This window comes from Pelodiscus sinensis, chromosome 2 (genome assembly GCF_049634645.1).
Source record: "Pelodiscus sinensis isolate JC-2024 chromosome 2, ASM4963464v1, whole genome shotgun sequence".
Classification (NCBI taxonomy): domain Eukaryota; kingdom Metazoa; phylum Chordata; order Testudines; family Trionychidae; genus Pelodiscus; species Pelodiscus sinensis.
Window position 1 is genome coordinate 139,864,569 of NC_134712.1, and position 20,889 is coordinate 139,885,457.

The following is a 20,889-nucleotide window of genomic DNA, read 5'->3' on the forward strand; positions in this document are numbered from 1 at the left end:
TGCTGGGGAGGGGCCGGTGGTCGTGGTACATGTAGGTACCAATGACAAAGGGAAGGGTAGGAGAGAGGTTCTGGAGGCCAAATTTAGGCTGCTAGGAAAGACTGAAATCCAGGACCTCTTTGGTGGCACTCTCAGAAATGCTTCCAGTTCCATGTGCAGGGCCAGGTAGGCAGGCAAAGCTTCAGAGTCTCAATGCATGGATGAGACGATGGTGTAGAGAGGAGGTGTTTAGATCTATTAGGAACTTAGGAAACTTTTTGGGATGGGGGCATCTATACAGGAACGATGGGCTCCACCTAAACCAAAATGGAACCAGACAGCTGGCATTTAACATTAAAAAGATTGTAGAGCAGTTTTTAAACTAAGGGCTGGGGGAAAGCCAACAGGTGTGGAGGAGCACATGGATCGATCAGAGACATCTATTGGGGAGGTTCTATTAATAGAGATACTCTATGTTCTAATAAGGAGGAGAGGATGAAAGTATGGGTCGGATCAGATAAGACACAATAAAATGAAAAAGAGTCTAACACATCAGGAAATGGCAGCCAGATAATTTGTCACAAATTATTAAAGTGCTTATACACAAATGCTAGAAATCTAAATAGTAAAATGGGAGAACTAGAGTGCCTAGTTTTAAAGGAGGATATTGATATAATAGGCATCACAGGGTTAAAAAGCTTGAGGATATGTCTACACAGCAATGTTATTTAGGAATAACTGATGTTATTTCAAAAGAAAATGTGAGTCTACTCAGCAAGCTATTATTTTGAAATAATGTCGAGATAAAGGACTTCTTACTCTGGCTCCTGTAACCCTCATTTTGCAAGGAGTAAAGGAAGTAAAGGAAGAATGTTCTTCCTTCGACTTCCTGCTGCGTAGACAGCACTAAATGCCAAATTAAGCTATTTTGACTATAGCTACGCAATTGGCGTAGCTGAAGTTGCGTATCTGAATTTGACTTTTGCCCTGCAGTGTTGACATGCCCTAGGGTACCCCACAGGAAGAAATTGTCTTCCGGGACTCTCAAGGGTTTTTTGCATTTGGATGGTTGCAGTGTACCACCCAAAGTCAGGGAACGTTTGGGGAAGTGTTAAAAAACAAACAAACAAACAAAAACCACAGAAGCCTCTAGTGGCAGGGTATTTTTAAGATTTCTTGTGGGTCCCCACCTACTGCATTCAAAGTGCCAGAGTGGGAAACCGCATTGACATGGTGGCAGAGGTGGAATAATTTTGAACCAGGAACACAGAACTCAATTTTAAAAGGATGCTTTTTCCCCCCCTTTTGACTATTTGAAAGTTTAGGGATTTTTTTTCTTTTACTGCCTGCGGGGAAAAAAGGCTCACAGAAAGTTCAACTTGCAAAGCCAGTGATCCAAACCAAATTATTTTTTTTATAGCTTTCAGGGCAACTGAAGCTACAGAAGGGCCAGAAAATAGCCTAGTGCTCATATTTGCAGTTGGGCAGAGTAGCCCAGGAGCAACCAATCTCGACAAAACAGCCAAACGAGATCAGGGCCAGATGTTCATCTCCAAGGCAGAGCTGCACAGTGAAAATAAGGATGGATGTCATTGAAGGGCCAGAGGGGAGTAACCTCAAAGGGCAAGGAACAGATGGTGGCGGTCATGTTCCTCCCATATCACAGAACCTGTTTTAATTCAAATCTCTCACTCTCTTCCCATTGGCTCTCCTGGCTCCCTGATAACACTTCCTGGAGACCCACTGTCTTTGGGTTTAACCCTTTACAGGCAATTTAATTAATAGAATGGCTGATATGTCTAGAAAAGATCTCTTGTGGATACCCCTTCCATCCATCACAAGCTCTAATTAAACAAAAATTACGGTTTCTTTTTCAATGTTTAGATCCGGGATGGGGAACCTCCAGCATGGTAGCCAGATGCGGCCCGCCAGGCACTTTGTTTATGTGAGTGTCTGCAGGCACGGCCACTCGCAGCTCCAGTGGCCACAGTTCACCGTTCCTGTCCAATAGGAGCTGCGGGAAGTGGTGTAACCCACACACCTAATGTGGTTACTAAGCAGTGCAAGTGGTACCTAGACCACAGCAACAGTTAAGCTCAAGAGACCTCTACAGCTGGGGCTGAGAGCCAGCTGGCTTTTAGCTCCCAAGGTAGAGGCTCCTATACTCCGCGTCAGAGATCCCAGGTTCAAATCCACACAGTGGCAGTTACAGTGACACAGCTTCCTGAAGCTCCTATTGGCTGGGAATGTCAAACTACAGCCACTAGGAGCTGTGAGCAGCCATGTGGACACTCAGGAAAACAATGCATTTGGTGGCCCACCAAGCTAACCCTGGTGAATTGCCCACAGGCCAGAGGTTCCCTGTCCCTGGTTTTGATGGTAGCATAGAGGCTGCACTTCCCAAAACTGGGCCACTTTGGTCCGGCAACATCCGTGGTTCAGTGCCAGAGAGCCCTGGGGCTTGGAGTCTCGTGGCAGGAGGGCTTGTGGCAGTAAAACTGAGGCCGGCAGGGCTTGGGGGCCAGACGGCCAGGGCAGAGTGCCCAGCCAGGCTATAGGCAGGGGCCAATGGCCCGGCCAGGCTAGAGGCAGGGGGGCAGCCAGGGTGGAAACATAACCTGCAGTAGGGAAGGGCCAGCAGCCCAGCTGGGCTAGAGACAGTGGGGGATGGCCAGGGCAGAAGTGGAGGCAGTGGGGGGTGACAGGGCTGGTGGCAGGCAACCTCTCCTGGTCCAGCAAATTTCCCTCTTTTTGGACCAGGGAGGGCCAACCCGAACAAGGAAAACATAAAGGCATGGAACCATATGAATGTAATCTTACATTTAACCCTCACTCTCATCTAGCTGCAGCCTAGGAGCCTGGTGACACGTGCTCATCCATCACCATCAGGGGAGGGAAGAACCACCCCGCTGCAGGGCTTGTGGCAGAAGAAGCTAAGATTCAGCCCGACCCCCCCCCCGCTCCCTCCCTCCCCCCCCAGGGCCAAGCGATTACCTGGCCCCACACGGAAAAGTAAACATCTGAGTGGCTGCTGTCTTACAAGACAATGTGCAGGCTCTAACTCGCACGCAAGCCCAGGCGCGGGAGACAAGCGAGAGGAAAGCACCGAGACAGAAGAGCGAGCATAGGCAGCCCGCGCGGGGCACTGCAGCCTCGCTCTTTCCATGGGAAGAGGAGAAAAGGCAGCGGAGCGCCCCTTCCTGCTCTGGAACTAGCCTCTGCTCCGCAAAAGCAAGGTCAGTCCGCAGCCGGGGCAAGCAGCCGGGAACTATTCGCGCCGCCAAAGCATAAGGCTTGCGATGGAGGCAGCAAGTGCCCCGTGAGGCACGCCAGCCCTACAGCCCCCTCCCCAGTCGCCGCCGCCGCCGCAAGTACCTGCTGGAAGGAGACAGGCTGGGGGATGGCTCTGGCTCCCCGGGGGACGCACACCACGCACTGGGCCACGAACGCCTGGTACAGCTCGGAGTCTCCCTGCTGCAGCAGCTCAGCGTGGCCCGGCCCGCACGCTGCCGCCTCCCGGAGCCTCTGCACGAACCGCTCGAGCCCCAGCACTTCAGCGTAGCAGCCCTCCAGCATGGCCAGCACGGCACGGAACGGCCCGGCGCCCGCCATGCTTCTGGAGCCGGGCAGCGCAGCGGCGCTAATGGCTCCGAGAGGCTCGCGCCTCGCCCGCCGCCGCCGCCGCCGCTGCTGCTGCTGCTGCACCTCGCGCGTTCCCCGGGCCGAGAGCAGCTGCGGGCGCGGCGCGCTCCCCCGGGCCCGGGTCCAACAGGAAACCCCAGGTGCCCTCGGCTCCAGTAAGTGCTCGCACTGCGCGCAAGGCCTGCACGAGCCCCCATGGAAGGGCCGCCCTTACCCCGCGCGCCGGAGCCCCCCCCCGCCCCCAGGAGCTGGAACGGGAGGGGAGGGGGGCGCTATGCAGGAGCTGAGATGGAGGGCGGGCTAGGGGCTGGGCTGGAGGAAGGTGCTGCGTGTGTGGCAGTAAACTGCTCCCACAAGCTCTTTGTCTCACAGTAAGAGGTAGGGTTGCAGCCCAGCAAAACATGTAGAGGGCAGCATGAGCTTTCCTGGGCATAACCCACATCTTCAGGTGAAAGAAGTAGGTTGTGCCCACGAAAGCTCAGGTACCATCTCCAGGTGGTGTTAGTCTCACAGGTGCCACAAGACTATTTAAGTTTTTCCAGTGATAGAAATGTAGCCGTGTTAGTCTGGGGTAGCTGAAGCAAAATGCAGAACAATGTAGCACTTTAAAGACTAACAAGATGGTTTATTAGATGATGAGCTTTCGTGGGCCAGACCCACCCACGAAAGCTCATCATCTAATAAACCATCTTGTTAGTCTTTAAAGTGCTACATTGTCCTGCATTTTGCTTAAGTTTTTCCAGTTACAGACCTGCTCCGCTATCCCTCTGATGCTTTTCAACTTCCCTGCAGGTTCATGTAAACCAGGACATTCCCAAATAGTGGTGTTATCCCGCAGCCACACTGCCAGGTTTGGTTAGCCCATGTTAGGTCAATGTACAGCCACCAACTTTTGTGTAAGGCTTGCGCACATGCCTACTTGGGCATTTGTGGTCATCACACATGAATGATTGCCTCAGTGGTGCAGCATCACCCGTAAGTATCTCATTGTGCCTCAGGCTGCCACCTGGCTCCATGTGTTGTGCTATACTTGTGATTTACCAATGGATTAGTGGGAGCTGAAAGTCATGTTCACACAGGGCCATTAACTCCCACTGTCCAGTGTACCACAGCACTCTGGCGGAAACAGGGACCCTGTGCTGAACAGTTCTCTTGAGTTTTGCTAATGCAGAATCATGATGCATGATTCTCCTAAGTTGCAGAACTTGAACAAGTACTATTACAACCTAGGGTTAGCACATGTCTAGGTTTTCCTGGACCCCTTTATTGCCTCTTAATTGAAAAAAAAATGTGCCTGAACAAAGGAGAGAGGATCTAAAAAGAAGACACTAAGGCTGTGTCTACCCGGCCACGTGTTCTTGCACAAGTAAACTGACGTTCTACTGTATGAAATCAGAGTTTCTTACACGAGAACTCTGATGCTCCCTCTCAGGAAGAAGCTCTCTTGTGCAAGAGCTCTTCCAGAAGAGGCCAGTGTAGACAAGCAACATGAATTTCTTGAGCAAGAAGCCCCTTTGGTTAAAATGGCCATCAGAGCTTTCTTGCAAAGAGAAAGTCCACATTGCCATGGATGCTCTTGCGCAAAAGCACATCTCTTGCACAGAAACACATGCCAGTGTAGACACGCTCTTGTGGAAGACTTTTTGTGCAAGAAGTCTTCCGCAAAACAGTTCTTGTGGAAGAAGCTGCCAGTGTAGATGTAGCCTAGAAAGAGCCCATTCTGTGCCCCCATTGGTCCATTCCCAAGCAGGCCTGCACTGATGCATTAATTGACAGCATTATCCAGGTCCTAGGGTTTCACTAGCTACTTTCCTACAAAGAACAATATTGACCTCCCACACCAGATGTAATAATATCCCTGTGGTGGGAAAAATACCTCAGCAGCCCAACACTAGCATTTAATTTCAGAAAGGGGAACTACACAAACAAGGAGGTTAAACAGAAATTAAAAGGTACAGTTATAAAAGTAAAAGCTCTGCAAGCTGCATGGAAACTTTTAAAAGACACCATAGCACCAGGCCCAACTTAAAAGTATAACCCAAATTAAAAAACGCAGTAAGGCTATGTCTACACTATGAGTTTTGCTGAAAAAGGCAATTCAAAATGAAGTGCGGATTAGCATTTTCTCACGCTTCATTTTCATAATCTTCTGATCCGTTTTTGCGCAAGGAGTTTTTGTGCAAAAACAAGCAGTGTGGACATTTCCTTTTTACGCAAGATCTTTATACCTCCTTTTTTGAGGCATAAGGATCTTGTGCAAAAAGGGGGTTTTTCCACAAAAAGGAAACATCCACCCTGCTTGCTTTTGTGCAAAAACGGTTCGGAAAAGATTATGCAAATGAAGCACGAGAAAATACTAATCTGTGCTTCATTTGCATTGCCTCTTTCGGCTAAACTCAGTGTAGACATAGCCTCAGAGAACCAAAAACGTGTTGCTGTGGCTTAACAACCAGTAAAAGAATCAGTGAAATAGACATCTTTTAAAAAGTGGAAGTCAAATCCTAGTGGGAAAAATAGAAAGGAGCATAAACTTTGTCAAATTAAGTGTAAAAATATAAGAAAAGCCAAAACGGAGTTTGAAGAACAGCTAACTAAAAACTAATAGTAAAATGTTTAAGTACATCAGAAGCAGGAAGCCTGCTTAACCAGTTGAGTCCCTGGAAGATCAAGATGCTAAAGTAATTGCAGAGAAGCTAAATGAATTATTTAATTCAGAGATCCCCAAACCTGAGCCATTCTTTTTAGGTGACAAATCTGAGGAATTTTCCCAGATTGAGGTGTCATTAGAAAAGGTTTTGGAAAAAATCTGATAAACAGTAACAAGTCACCAGGACCAAATGGCATTCACCCTTGAGTTCTGAAAGAACTCAAATGGGAAATTGCAGAACTATTAACTGGTTTGTAACCTATCCTTCTGTACCTAATGATTGGAAGATAGCTAACGTGACGCCAATATTTAAAAAGGGCTCTAGAGGTGATCCTGGCAAAATCTAATGTCAGTACCAGACAAATTAGTTGAAACTATAGTAAAAAAATGAAATTGTCAGACACGTGGATGAACATAATTTGTTGGGGGAAGTCAACATGGTTTCTGTGAAGGGAAATAATGCGTTACTAATCTACTAGAGTTCTTTGAGAGGGTCAACACACATGTGGACAAAGGGGATCCAGTAGATATAGTGTACTTAGATTTCCAGAAAGCCTTTGACAAGATACCTCAGCCTCACCAAAGGCTCTTCAGTAAAATAAGTTGTCATGGGATAAGAGGGAAGGTCCGGACTAGTAATTGGTTAAAAGACAAGAAACAAAGGGTAGGAATAAATGGTAAGATTTCAGAGTGGAGAGCGATAACTAATGGAGCCCCCGAGGGTCTGCCCTGGGACCAATCCTATTCAATTTATTTATAAATGATCTAGAGAAAGGGATAAACAGTGAGGTGACAAAATTTGCATATGATACCAAACTGCTCAAGATAGTTAAGACCAAAGCAGACTGTGAAGAGCTTCAAAATGATCTCACCGCACTAAGTGATTGGGCAACAAAATGGCAAATGCAATGAAATGTTGATAAATGTAAAATAATTCACATTGGAAAAAATAATCCCAACTATACATACAATATGATGGGGACTAATTTAGCTACAGTTACTCAAGAGAGAGATCTTTGGAGTCATTGTGGATAGTTCCCTGAAAAACATACATTCAGTGTGCAGTGGCAGTCAAAAGTAACTAGAAAGTTAGGAATCATTAAAAAAAAAGAGAACATCTTATTGCTTCTATATAAAACCATGGTACACCCACATCTTGAATACTGAGTACAGCTGTGGTCGCCTCATCTCAAAAGAAATATGGGCATTGGAAAAGGTTCAGAAAAAGGCAACAAAAATTATTAGGGGTTTGAATGGGTCCTATGTGAAGAGAGATTAAAAAGACTTGGACTTTTCAGCTTAGAAAAGAGGTGACTAAGGGGGGATATGATAGAGGTCTATAAAATCATTACTTTGTTGTAGAAGGAGTGAGTAAGGAAAAGTTATTTACTTATTCCCACAATGAAAGAACTAGGGGTCGCCAAATGAAATTAATAGGAAGCAGGTTTAAAACAAACAAAAGGAAGTTTTCCTTTACTCAGTGCACAATCTGTGGAACTCCTTGCCGGAGGATGTGGTGAAGACTAGGATTTTAACAGGGTTAAAAAAAGAGCTAGATTCATGGAGGTTAGGTCCATCAATGGACATATTAGCTAGGATGGGTAGGAACCTTGTCCCTAGCCTCTGTTTATCTGGAAATGGATGACAGGAGAGGGATCACGTGATGAAGACCTGATTTTACCAAAAGAGAGCTTTGCAGAAAGAGAAAAGAAACTGGAATCTCTGATAGCTGACCCTCAGTCTTAGGCATCCATATATATAGTGTTTTACAAAAAACACCAAACATGGCAGGAAAAGAATTGGTTGAGCAAAAAAGAAAAAAAGAAAGAACCAAAAGTTAAAACAAAAAACCCCACCCCCCCAAAAAGACCAAAAAATAAGAGTCATGGACCCTTTGAATTCCTGCACTCCCCTGCTCCCACCAGACACAGCGGGGGAAGAATGTCCCAAGCAGCCTTCAATCCGAGAAAAACAGAAAATACCGTATATTTTACATGTCTGGTATTTTCAGGGTTTTTTTTTAAACCAGACAAAAGCCACAAATACCGACCGGACACCTGGCAACCCTATACATAGACCTCCTATGATCTTCCAGGACACAAGAATCAAATCATCACCTTAAAAAGGGTGCTTTTATTAAAACAAAAAGATATACTTGACTCCCTGGGATGCTTATGTGAAGGGGAAAGGAGTCCAGGAGAGCTGGCAGTATTTTAAAGAAGCCTTATTAAAAAGGCACAGGAAGAAACCATCCCCATGCACAGTAAGAAAAGCACATATGGTAGGCAACCAGATTGGCTTAAAGGGGACATCCTTGGTGAGCTTAAACACAAAAAGGAAGCTTACAAGAAGTGGAAACTTGGACAGATGACAAGGGAGGAGTATAAATATATTGCTCAAGAATGCAGGGAAGGCAAAAGCACAACTGGAATTGCAGCTAGCAAGGGATTTGAAGGGTAACAAGAAAAGCTTCTACAGGCATGTTAGCAATAAGAGTGATCAGAGAGGGTGTTGAGCCCTTACTGGATGAGGGAGGAAACCTAGTGACAAATGATGTTGGAAAAGCTCAAGTACTTGATGCTTTCTTTGCCTCTGTCTTCACAGACAAGGTCAGCTCCCAGACTAATGCACTAGGCAATGCACTATGGGAAGGAGGTGGACAGCCCTTGGTGGGGAAAGAACAGGTTAGGAACTGTTTAGAAAAGCTAAACATACACAAATCCATGGGTCCAGATTTAATGCATCTGAGGTTACCGAGGAAGTTGGCAAATGTCATTGCAGAGACTTTGGCCATTATTTTTGAAAACTTGTGGAAATCGGGAGGGATCCCAGATGATTGAATAAAAGGCAAATGTAGTGCCTATCTTTAAAAAAAGGGAAGGACAATCCAGGGAACTATAGTCCAGTCAGCCTTACCTCAGTCCCAGGAAAAATCATGGAAGGGATCCTTACGGAATCCATTTTGAAGCACTTGGAAGAGGGGAAGTGATCAGGAATAGTCAACATGGATTCACGAAGGGCAAGTCATGCCTGACCAATCTGATTAGCATCTATGATGAGGTAACTGGCACTGTGGATATGGGAAAGTCAGTGGATGTGATATACCTTGACTTTAGCAAAGCTGTTGATAGTCTCCCACAATATTCTTGCCAGCAAGTTAAGGGAATATGGATTGGATAAATGAACTGTAAGATGGATAGAAAGCTGGCTAGACTGTCAGGCCCAACAGGTAGTGATTAATGGCTCGATGTCAGGTTGGCTGTCGGTTTCTAGAGGAGTGTCCCAAGAATCAGTTCTAGGGCCGGTTTTGTTCAACATTTTTATTAATGGACCTGGATGAGGGGATGGATTACACCCTCAGCAAGTTTGCGGATGAAACTAAGCACGGGGGAGAGGTAGATATGCTGGAGGGCAGGGATAGAGTCCAGAGTGATCTAGACAGATTAGAGGATTGAGCCAAAAAGAAATTTGATGAGGTTCAACAAGGACAAGCGTAGAGTACTGCACTTGGGATAGAAAGATCCCAAGCATTGTTACAGGCTGGGGACCGACTGGCTAAATAGCAGTTATGCAGAAAAAGACCTGAGGAGTACAGTGGATGAAAAGCTGGATATGAGTCAACAGTGTGCCCTTGTAACCAAGAAGGCTAACAGCATATTAGGTTACATTAGGAGGAGCATTGCCAACAGATCTAGAGATGTGATTATTCCCCTTTATTCGGCTCTGGTGAGGCCACATCTGGAGTTGTGTGTCCAGTTCTGGGGCCCCCACTATGGAAAGGATGTGGATGCATTGGAGAGAGTCCAGCAGAGGGCCACCAAAATGATTAGGGGGCTGGAGTACATGACCTATCAGGAGAGACTGAGGGATTTGGGTTTGTTTAGTCAGCAGAAAAGAAGAGTGAAGGGGGATCTGATAGCAGCCTTTAACTTCCTGAAGGGAGGTTCCAAAGATGGAGAAAGGCTATTCTCAGTAGTGACAGATGGCAGAACAAGGAGAATGGTCTCAAGTTATAGTGGGGGAGGTCTAGGTTGGATATTAGGAAAAACTATTCCACTAAGAGGGTGGTGAAGCACTGGAATGGGTTACCTAGGAAGGTGGTGGAATCTCCATCCCTAGAGGTTTTTAAGTCTCGGCTTGACAAAGCCCTGGTTGAGTTGATTTAGTTAGGATTGGTCCTGCATTGGGCAGGGGCCTCGACTTGATGACCTCCTGAGATCTCTTCCAGCTCTATGATTCTATAAAGCCAAAGCATACTTGGCTGCTAGGTGTTTTAAAGCAACTGAGAAAAGAACAATTTAAAAACAAAATTCAATCTCTGGGATAGAGCTTAAAGTACAGTTTGGGGTGGGGGCGGGAGAGGCCCACAGGGACTTAGCAGAGATAAGTTTAACCATACAACAAAAAAGGGAAATAATCTGATTGCATCTAAATGGACTTTTCCCTATATACTCACAGATCCATGCTTTGAGATCCCGTTCATTTCCATGCCCAGTATTCTTTGTAGGCATGATAGTTCTGCCTGGTTCAATTCATATTGTTCCCCCAGCTCCCAGGTTAAATTCTCACAAAAAAGACTAGCCAGCAGATACTCATTTCATTTCAGATCTCAACACCTTCCCCCATGGGCTCTCCTGGCTCCCCACCAACACCTCCTAGCTACCTGAGTTTAACTCTTTGGTTACTGTATGCTGGGATGTTCAGAAAGGCCAGCACTTGTCCTATCCATCACAATTTTTAAAAATGATTTTAATTTAATTACGGAAGTTCAAAATGTATACCTTAAAATCCAACAGAAACCATAGGATTCATCATGTACTAAAATGGTGGTTTCTTGACTCAATTCTGTGTGTTGTGAGAACACCACATTATCATGAATACAATGATATTTATAAAACTGCATTTTAAAAGTATTTTGCACATCTGTAATCTCTTCTGGAACACTCTGAAGTTGTCCAATTATGTCAGACTTTCAGGAGGGAAGACAGAGTGCATTTCAAACTGAGTGGACTAGAGCTAGAACACCATTCCATGATTTTGTAAGACTTTTTTCAGTACAATGAAAGCTTTTAAAATGTAGTCAATTCTTCTTTCATCTGTCTTTATGTAACATATACAGTAACTCAGTTTTCTAATAAATCAGAATTCAAATCGTTCATCCCATACATGTTTTATTTTGTAAATGGAATGCAGAAAACAAACCACTGATTCAAAGCCTCACTGCTTTACAACATCAAATGTTCTAACCTTACATCCAGTATAACCATTGTTGTATGGAAAATTATTCATCTCCTATCACCAGAAGATATGGAAAGTTATGAAGGATAATTAACAGTACATAAAGATGTAAACATAATTTTCAAACAATTACTCACAAAAAAGGAATGTTGAATACAAATGCAAAATACCTGAATGCAGAAATTAGATATTCGGAGGCCACTTCAGAAACATCAATGACTCGAATTCATTTTAAAATGACACCAAAAGGACCAATGTAAAAGTTACTATTATCAGGATAACTAGACGTTTACAACTATGAAATAGGAGTCCTAGAGTAGTCTGTGTGGAAATGCAGAACTACAGCTGGCAAAATGAGAAAAAACGATCATGGTTGACTCAACCTCAATCCTACAAGATCTTACACGTTAACTTTACACTGCTTCAGGAGTGTAAAAGGATTTAAGCATAAATGAGAATCAGGGCCTTAAGACTAATCAAAGTGGGCATTAGATTAAAATGTCCATTTTAGGACTACTTTACACTGTCAGAATGGTGTAAAGGAGCCTCAATGCAAGTTAAATTAAGATCCAATGACTTCAGTAGGACTACTCAGCGTCAAATTAAGTACATGCTTTGTCTTTGCAGGACTTTGTGCTTTCAAACCACTGCAAACACTGGCATTTGATAAAAGCTACTGCATAAGACAAACCATTATTAGAGCAGTGTTTTCTTCACTTGCATTATTTACATTTTTAATTAGTGTCATACTGAAGTAAAAAAAATGTTGAGAGAGTCTAGCAAAAATATGCAGTAAATTAAAAGATGAAAATTGGTCAGCAATGTTTTTATTTTTCCCCCATGTAAGATCTCTAGAAGTTAATCAATTTAATTTTAAAATAAAGAACTTAATTTAGCGAAGTGGAACTAGGATTTACCCTTTAATGCTTATTCTGGGACTCAAATCTTTTGTTTATTAATTAATGTGAGGAAAGCAACATGTATTTTCAAAGTTACTCAATGCAGTTCATTTAACTATAGTGCTCTCTAGATGCAAGTTACTATTTCATAAAACCATGTAACGGGGTTCTAAATGCATACTGTTCTGCCATTTGAATATATTTTTGCATACAATTTGCAAGAAGTGCTGCATTTCAGTGATAAATACAACATCCAAACTGACAACATGATAAGAATTTAGTCTGATACTCTGCACTTTAAACAATATTTTTGTGACTGGAAAGTTTTCTGAGCATCTATAAATTCAAGCAATCCCCTTCAGATTAGCTGAATGCAGTATGTTTTACTTACCTAATTTATAATATCAATCAAGAGGACTAAGAAACTTGCCTCTGAAAGCATATGAGAGTTGGCACAATAGTTCACAATGGTGTCTTATCATGCAAACATATACGGCTGCAAGACTGTATAAGGAATGTATTTTCCTAGTGCACCATAATGGCTTGTATCAATCATAAATACCCATTTTGGTAGGGAATAAAGAGGTTCTAGGCTAGCAATGCAGGAAGAGTTTATGCAACTTTAGATATGTACTAAAAATAGTCACAGAATATTAACAGCTGCACATGCTCATCAGCTTTTTATAGTAAAAAGCTCTGTCATTTAAAAATAAATTAAGATTTAAAGTCATATTACAGGCTAAAAAAGCTTGACAATATTTTAAAAAGTTTTAACAGTTTGGGTTACTATCCTCTTCTTTCCAGGAAGAACATTTTAAGCCAGAGGACTCTTATTTCAATGTCCCATATAGCTTCTGTCAGTTTAACCCCCCATGAATTTGAGCCCTTCCATGTCCAGTGTCAACCTAGAATGGCGCTGTGTGAGGCAGTTTAAAATCTAATGTTCCAGAAGTTATACCTTAAAATAACAATCCTTGGTTCAGCAGTGAAGCTCTATCCTGCTGAAACTATCACAGCCTACCTGCACTTTTTATGGCCTAGAAGTCCTTTATCAATAAAGGTACCACATGACCAGTTAATTGAGCGATCTCAAAACACATACTAACACATTCATTATAACAATAAAGAAATTAATGTTTAAATTTTCATGTAAGAGACATTTAAATATGTTTAACTATTCTTTAAGTGACATCCTGCAGAAACATTGGCAGACTTCTTCATGAAAACACGGTTTTGGCAACGTAGAAGATGTATTTATTGTCCATGGAGTTCTGTCATAAGCTTTAAAAAAATACTCTTATTAAATAATCAATTCTTTTTTCTTCCTTAAAACCAAACAATACACAGAGCCAGTAGCTGTCCAGAAATAATCTTCTACTATTTAACTATTCTCTGTGGGGTTTTCTTTTCGGCTTTTCTTCATAAGATTCTCCATATTCATTCACTCTGCTCTTATCCACAGGATATAGCCTTACAGATAAAACACAAATTAGTGACATGGTAAAAGATAGCATACACCAGTACTTGATACCTTATCATTTGCTTTACCTCCCCAATGTCAGTCTAATGCCATGGAACATTAAAAAAAGGTCCAAAGTAGAATCATATCCACTCTTCACATACAATGAAACTTGAAAGGTCCACGTATCTGATGTGTGGGTAACTGGGCAATGGACATACCATTTGCCATTAAAGCTCAGTTGCCAGGGGAAGAGGATCTCCAGTACTCACTCCCCTTGTATTCTACAAGGCTATGGATAGACTAATACATCTCTGCTGCAAGTCTAAACTTCTTACCCTGTTTCCTTTTCCATTCCACTTCCTAATAACTAACTCCAAAATTTGCTTCTACTCTTAATTTTCCATCCAACAAGAAACTGACATGAACTCTACCACCACAGATTTCTGCATAGATGCAGCAGTGAAAATTAAGAAGTATTGGAGTGGTCTACAGACTCGGGAATGCTAATTTTCAAATTTTACTGGGTAGATATTTTTGTATGAAGAAAGCAAGGTTAGATTTTGTTAGAAATGGTGGTATAGATTCCTCCCTCATCAAGGCGAGCTTTCTCTTGGCCAAGTTGAGGATTTTTTTCAAGCCTAGACAAAAAGGTAAGAGAATCCTTTATGTAAACAAGGGTATGTAGTCAGTCTGGTGATCAGCTTATGTTTAATTCTCAAACATGAGTAAGTAACTCCTAAGAGGGCCTGTATGAATAATAAGAGTATACCTTGGGACTATCAAATTCACAAACACGATACACAGTACACAGTGAAATCTTAACATGAGCCCCAAAGTTTTTTTTTCTCTCCTGCATTTAATTAGTATTGATATAGCTGCTTGGATCTGTTGGTGACAGACACTAATGAAAATGGAAAAAAGAGAAGAAGGGATGAAGAGAAAACATACCATCTTTGGTAAAGGTAGACGAGGAACACCACATCATCCCTAAAACATGCCAGCCTATGCGATGTTGGCATAGTGATGATAAAAGCAAAGATATCATCAATGAAGGTGTTGAATGCCTGTAAATACAGGAAATATTTTCAGCAAAGATATCAAGTATGGTTCAGTTGATGGCACATTAACTCTGTGGTTAGGTAGTCAGTTTCAAACATCATACCAGGAGTTGGGCTATTACCCATGTCTTAGAACAGAGTGCACTATATAAAAACTAATAGGTAAACCTAAAAAAAGAGCCAGAACTTTGAATGGGAGAAGTTACAGCCAGGTTATAAAAACCAAAAATGGATCTGCCTGCTCTGGTATCTGCACTTGACTGGTGACTATGCGTGTCAGATTGGGGGGCTGTCTGTAGGTGAGAACTGGCCTGTCTCCCAAAGCCTGTGAGAGTAAGGGATCTTTTAGCAGGGAGCTGTAGGTGATAACCAGTGGTGTTATTTTTCTTGCTGAGCCTGTCCTGTAGTAAGTGACTTCTTGGAGAAAGGCCATTCCTCCCCTACAGACAATCTCTCAACCTGAAGCATCCCCAGCAGCCACACAATGTACCATAGGAACACTAAGCCAGGAATCCACCCCGCAACAAACTTTGTTGCCAACTTTGCCCACATTATCTACAGAAGCGACACTATCACAGAACCAAACCACGTGAGCCACAATATCAGGGGCTCATCCACCTGTACATCCACTAACATGGTATATGTCATCAAGTGCCAGCAATGCTCCTCCACCATGTATTTTGCCCAAACTGGACAGTCTCTACACCAAAGAATAAATGGCCACAAATCAGACATCAAGAAAGGCAATGTGCAAAAACTAGTAGAACACCACTTTTGGGGTATGTCTACACAGCAAAGACATTTTGGAATACCAGAGATATCCCAGAATAGCTACCCCACGTCTTTTGATCACGTCCGCTATTTTGAAATATAAGTGGATGCAGTATTTCACCTCCCTGTAAACCTCATTCTACCAGGAGTAAGGCATGGCTCGAAGTAGCGCCAGATGACAAAATTTCAAAATAGACTTGAAATAAGCTACACAATTTGCATAGTGCAAATTGTGTATCTTATTTCGAGGTTCAGGTACTGTGTAGATGCACCTTTAGTCTCCCTAGTCGTGCAATAGTGAATTAAAAAAAAACCCTTCAAAACTAGACTATAAAGAGAAACAGCAGAGCTGCAATTCATTTGCAAAGTTAACATGACCAAACTAAGACTGAATAAGAATTTATAATGGTGTTCTCAGTACAAAGGTAATTTCCCCTCTCCTGGAATTCACACTAGGTATGCAAAAAATTAAAAAGATAACCACAACTGTTAAAAATCCTAGTGGTTACATGCACTGGGAGTGGGGCTGGCAGCTAGTACACACTGGGAATCGGCTTATACTAGTATAAGCCAGCGCCTGACGTGCACTGGCTCCTGGCCCCTCTCCCAGGGAGCTGGCCGTGCTGTGGGTTCTGCAGTAATAAGCTTTATACTGCATAGCCTACAGTACAGGGGCAGCAACTATCTCCCAGAGAGAGGGGCTGGGAGTCAGTGTGCCCCCACGAAGATTTAACTGTAACAGATAGCTATGAGTGGATGCTTATTACATAAATATTTAAATAGTTAAACTCCTAATACACATCTCTCCATCAGCAGCTGTGAGTGAGCCATATTCACCCTGACTATTGGCCTTGTAAACACTGGTCCTCCACTGGATAAACAACTGCCTTCTTTTGATACACTAGTGGATATATATACTCCTTCCTCTAATTCCCACTCCATTGCATCTGACAAAGTGTTTTTTACCCACTAAAGCTTATGCCACATAAATCTGTTAGTCTTTAAGGTGTCACAGGACACCTTGTTGTTTTTGCAGATACAGACTAAGGGTATATCTACACTACCACCCTAGTTCGAACTAGGGTGGTTAATGTAGTCAATCGAAGTTGCAAATAAAGCCCGGGATTTAAATATCCCGGGCTTCATTTGCATCTTGCTGGCGCCGCCATTTTTAAATCCCCGGTAGTTCGGACTCCGTGCCCGCGGCTACACACGGCACGGAGTAGGTAGTTCCCATTTAGGCATTAGCTGTCCAAAAAACAAACACACACAACCCACCCTAAGTTTTAAAAGTAATAGCAAACAAATTTCTTTGGTGATTTCTCTTCACTGCTTTTGTTAAGAGCCAAAATGGATTCTAAACAAAACTCCCCTGCAAGGAAATACCAAGCCTGAACATTTTCAGCTAAGAAGTTAATGTCTGAGAAAGAGTATTTACTGTGAAAGCAAGACGCTTTTGCTATAGAAGACTGACATGTATGGTATCTGTAAATGTGCCTGTTAACAGTATGAAGATTAGCATTTTGATGCTGCATCCTGAACTCTGTTGCAGGTTCATTTAGATTAAAATGGCAGTTTTAAAGAATTAAGTAGGAAAATAAATCTGAAACGTACCATTTCACATTTTCACAAAATAGCTTAATTTACATTGTTTAATGTGAACACTGATTTTGGAACACAAGCTTGCTATAATGTGGGAAATTCCTTAACACTGTGGATTACATGGGATCTTGACTTTTTCTCAGAACTGTTTATCAGTTTGCAACGTATTTAGCAAGCCATGGAAACTTCTATTACTGTTTTATTGAATACACATATTTTAAACTATTTTACTAATATGAAAAGTTGCCGACAGTCAAAACAAGTCATGCCATCAAAACTAGAAAGCTAAAATAATTTGCATTATGGGAAACCCACAATTCAAAAACTGAAGATGAACTCAATTGTCCTAAAAGATAAAAAATACTGCACAAAAATTAAATGTATGCTGCGGCGTAAAACTGGCAGTTTAAAGCATACAAATTCACATTTAAGCTACATATTGTTGTCCTGCTTCTTAAGTAAAAAATAATTGCTGACTTGGTAGCACAAATTTTTGAAATTACAGTTTTACTTACTTTATATGTGAATGCCTTCCATGGTAAATGTGCAACTGATTTCATCTACAGGAAAAGAAACACATAATTTGTAACAAAACTGGGAATAAATTCTAGATACCGAAAGCCAAAAATACCCCATTTTAAACATTTAGACATACCTTATAATTCACAAACAGCTGGGGCAACATAAATAGGAATCCAAAAGCATATACTCCTGGAGACAAAACGTGAACATATTTTAAGACAATTGCCACAAAGAGCAAGTACGTACGTACACCTAACAAGTTTATACACTTTCAGTTTGAAAAACATCAGTTTTCGCTTTTCATGTGCGCATGTCTCCTTCACATGAAGGGTACAGCTACACTGAAGCTGGGAGTATGCTTCCCAAGTTGGACAGACAGCTATATATTAGGTCTGGTCTAGCTAATGTGCTCAAAATAGCACTAGCTCTGAGCAGAGCCAGTGTGTATCGGTCTCCCCTAGTTGGGAAGCACACTCCTAGCTATAGTGCAGTGTAGACATATCCTAAAGCAGTTGTTCTCAAACTGTGGCCTGGGGACCACCAATGGTAGGCAAGCTCCACTCAGGTGGTCCGCTCTAAGGCAAGGGTGGGCAATATTTGGGGGGGGAGGGGGAAGGGTCACTTCACAAATTTTAGTATGTGGTTGCAGGCTGGGCCCTGGAAGGGGTGGGACCTCAGGCAAAAAGGGGAGGTTCCCTCTAGCCACCACATGCCCCTGGCAGGGGAAAGACCCTTTGCATGCTCTCCTGGCCCCAGGCCAATTGGGGTTTCAGGGCAGGGAAGCATGCAAAGTCTCTTGCTCCCCAGCCGTGCTCTGCTAGGGGCATGCAGTGCTTAGAGGGAACCACAAGCTGTTTTGAACCGTCCAGTCGGCAGTTCCCTCTAGGTGCTGTGCACACTTAGCGGAGGAGACTTCAGGTGCTCTCATGCCCCCAGGTCCCAACTTGGTGGGCCAGATTCCAACCTCACCAAGGTGGATGAAATAGGATACAAGTGGGGGGGGAGGGCGAGATGGAGAGAGAGTGGAGTGAGAAGAGGGGATGGGGGAATTTGGGACCCGTGGGGCTATGGCATCCAGAGAAAGCGGCAACTTTCCCTAGCTCTAGGAGTGACTGCTGGGAAGAGATGGCCTGCTTTCCCAGTCTGAGCTCTGTGGCAGGGGAAGAGACCCTACAGATACTAAAATATGAGTTGAGTGCTTTTATTTGTAGAACAATAAAATGTTAATTAAGTTTTTTTACACAGTGCTTTTATCCAAAGTGCTTAACAATAGTTAGCTAACAGTATAAATGACATGTGGAAAGATGATTAAGCTAAGACCCTTAGCAATTTTCAGGTGGTCCACAAAAAAAGAAGTTGGAGAACCCCTGTACTAAAGCAAGGTGCACAAATGCAAAATTCACTTGTAATTGCCTCACTCTGTGGTTTACTAATAGACTGTGTTATATTATACCACTATTTTAAAGTATTTTTTCTTCCCTTTTGCTCCTCTGTTTGACCCCTATTATTTTGGGATGCACTGTCAAATCACAACTCCTCCACATCACAGTGTTACAAAAATCTGAGATGCCTTAATTTGTATTTTGAAATGTCACCTGTAAAATTTAGAAAAAAGGCAATATTAAAAAAAAGGAACAAACTCAGGTTACTAAATCCACATTTAGGCACCTAAAAAAGTGACCCGATTTGTTTTTTGAATGCTGAATACTCAACACCATTTGCGGACGTCAGCTCAGTTTTAGATTTTCAAAATTCTTGGCCTTAATAGGATAAATATATGTATAGTATCAGAGGAAAATAGAGAGATACTTACCATTGACAAAACTGTTAATCAACCAAGAATACCAGCTAAAAAGGAGAGAATATAAATTATTTTCCCTTTTTCTCCCCCCAACCAAAATGCAACACTAAACTCATGAAAAACTCAGAGAAGATCTTCTAGACAATGTTTTAACATGGGAAGAGACTCAAGTTGAAGACTTGAAAAACACCACTTTTAAAAACCAAAGTGACACTTCCTTTATATTTCATTAACCACTAATTTGATAAGATTTCATTTGAGAGGGCGCATTATTCTGTATTTTGAAGTGTTTTACTGTGACACGTGGTGCTTCAAGTGTGTCCTGCATGAGTCAGGAGCTATATCAAAGTCAAATTTTCAAGATTTTGAAAAATTCATTCAAATTGGCTTTAAAGGAATGCTATTGTACAATGAAAATGCAGTAAAGGACCATAAAAACAAAGGATAAATGTGTATTCATGGGGGCTGGAACAGGAGACACTGTAGGGATTATTACGTTGCAGCTAATACAAAATTGCAAATAATATTAATGAACAGAAAGAATCTTACAGTACAGAAACTGGAAACATGAGCAGTGAATAAAGTGATATTCGACTGGGAAAAATATAAGCTAGCAAAAACAGATGCTCAGTGGAATGAGCACAGAGCTAGAAATAAGTAATGTTATAGGCAAGGCTCGACAAATGCACTCGCCCGTGGTGAGTAGAGTTTGCCAGCTGGAGAGTGCAGGGGCAGATTGGCCCGGTGGGCTGTTCTAATGGACTGGCCAAAGCCCGCACTACGGATGGTGCGGCCCCATCCAATCTGCCAGCCGGCAGAGGAGCAGAGAGCTGCCAGGGAGGGGGAACTGCGGCAATACTCTGCGTCGGGCTGCCCGCATGTAAAGGGCTGTGGCACACAGCGGAGCCAGGCCCCACCCCACCGGCTCCAGTCCTGCCACGGCCCTAGCCCCTCGCCAGCGAGAGACCCTCCCTGCCGACCACCAGGCTCGCTGCTGCAGACGGGGGGGAGGGGGGGGGGCAAAGCAGAGCCAAGCCTCGGAGCGAGTGGACAGCGGACAACCCTGTCCGCTGCCCACGTGTTCCACCGCTTTGCTTCCTCTCCCTGGTCTGCTGGAGACCAGGGAGAGGAACCCCGTTCGTAACTGCGGATCCGACATAAGTCGGATCCGCGTAACTCAGGGACTGCCTGTACTTGCATCCAATATCACAAACCCCACAACAGAGAATAGGGCTGTAATGTGAACATCTCTAAAGCTAAGCTTCAAA

The 20,889-nt window shown here is 43.0% G+C and overlaps 2 protein-coding genes across 5 annotated transcripts in view; both read right to left on the reverse strand.

Annotated features, from left to right (window-relative positions):
* Nucleotides 1-4,069, reverse strand: part of TERT (telomerase reverse transcriptase) — a 53,856-nt gene extending 49,787 nt beyond the window's left edge. For 2 of the 4 annotated variants that reach the window (XR_012901816.1, XM_075921515.1), the window contains exon 1: nt 3,355-4,068. Coding sequence is in view for 2 of the 4 variants with exons in the window: in XM_075921515.1 (XP_075777630.1) it covers nt 3,355-3,591 (237 nt within the window). In the remaining 2 variants the exon portion in view is untranslated. Of the gene's footprint in view, nt 1-3,354 lie in introns of all 4 variants that reach the window. The other 2 variants (XR_012901815.1, XM_075921516.1) reach the window with 1 other exon arrangement.
* Nucleotides 4,070-11,422: 7,353 nt separating this feature from the next.
* Nucleotides 11,423-20,889, reverse strand: part of CLPTM1L (CLPTM1 like) — a 47,727-nt gene continuing 38,260 nt past the window's right edge. Inside the window, exons 13-17 of the mRNA XM_075921517.1 lie at nt 19,634-19,668; nt 17,954-18,009; nt 17,814-17,858; nt 14,816-14,931; nt 11,423-13,875 (exon numbers count right to left, since the gene is read on the reverse strand). Of these exons, the coding sequence (XP_075777632.1) occupies nt 13,791-13,875; nt 14,816-14,931; nt 17,814-17,858; nt 17,954-18,009; nt 19,634-19,668 (337 nt within the window). The 3' untranslated portion in view covers nt 11,423-13,790. The remainder of the gene's footprint in view (nt 13,876-14,815; nt 14,932-17,813; nt 17,859-17,953; nt 18,010-19,633; nt 19,669-20,889) is intronic.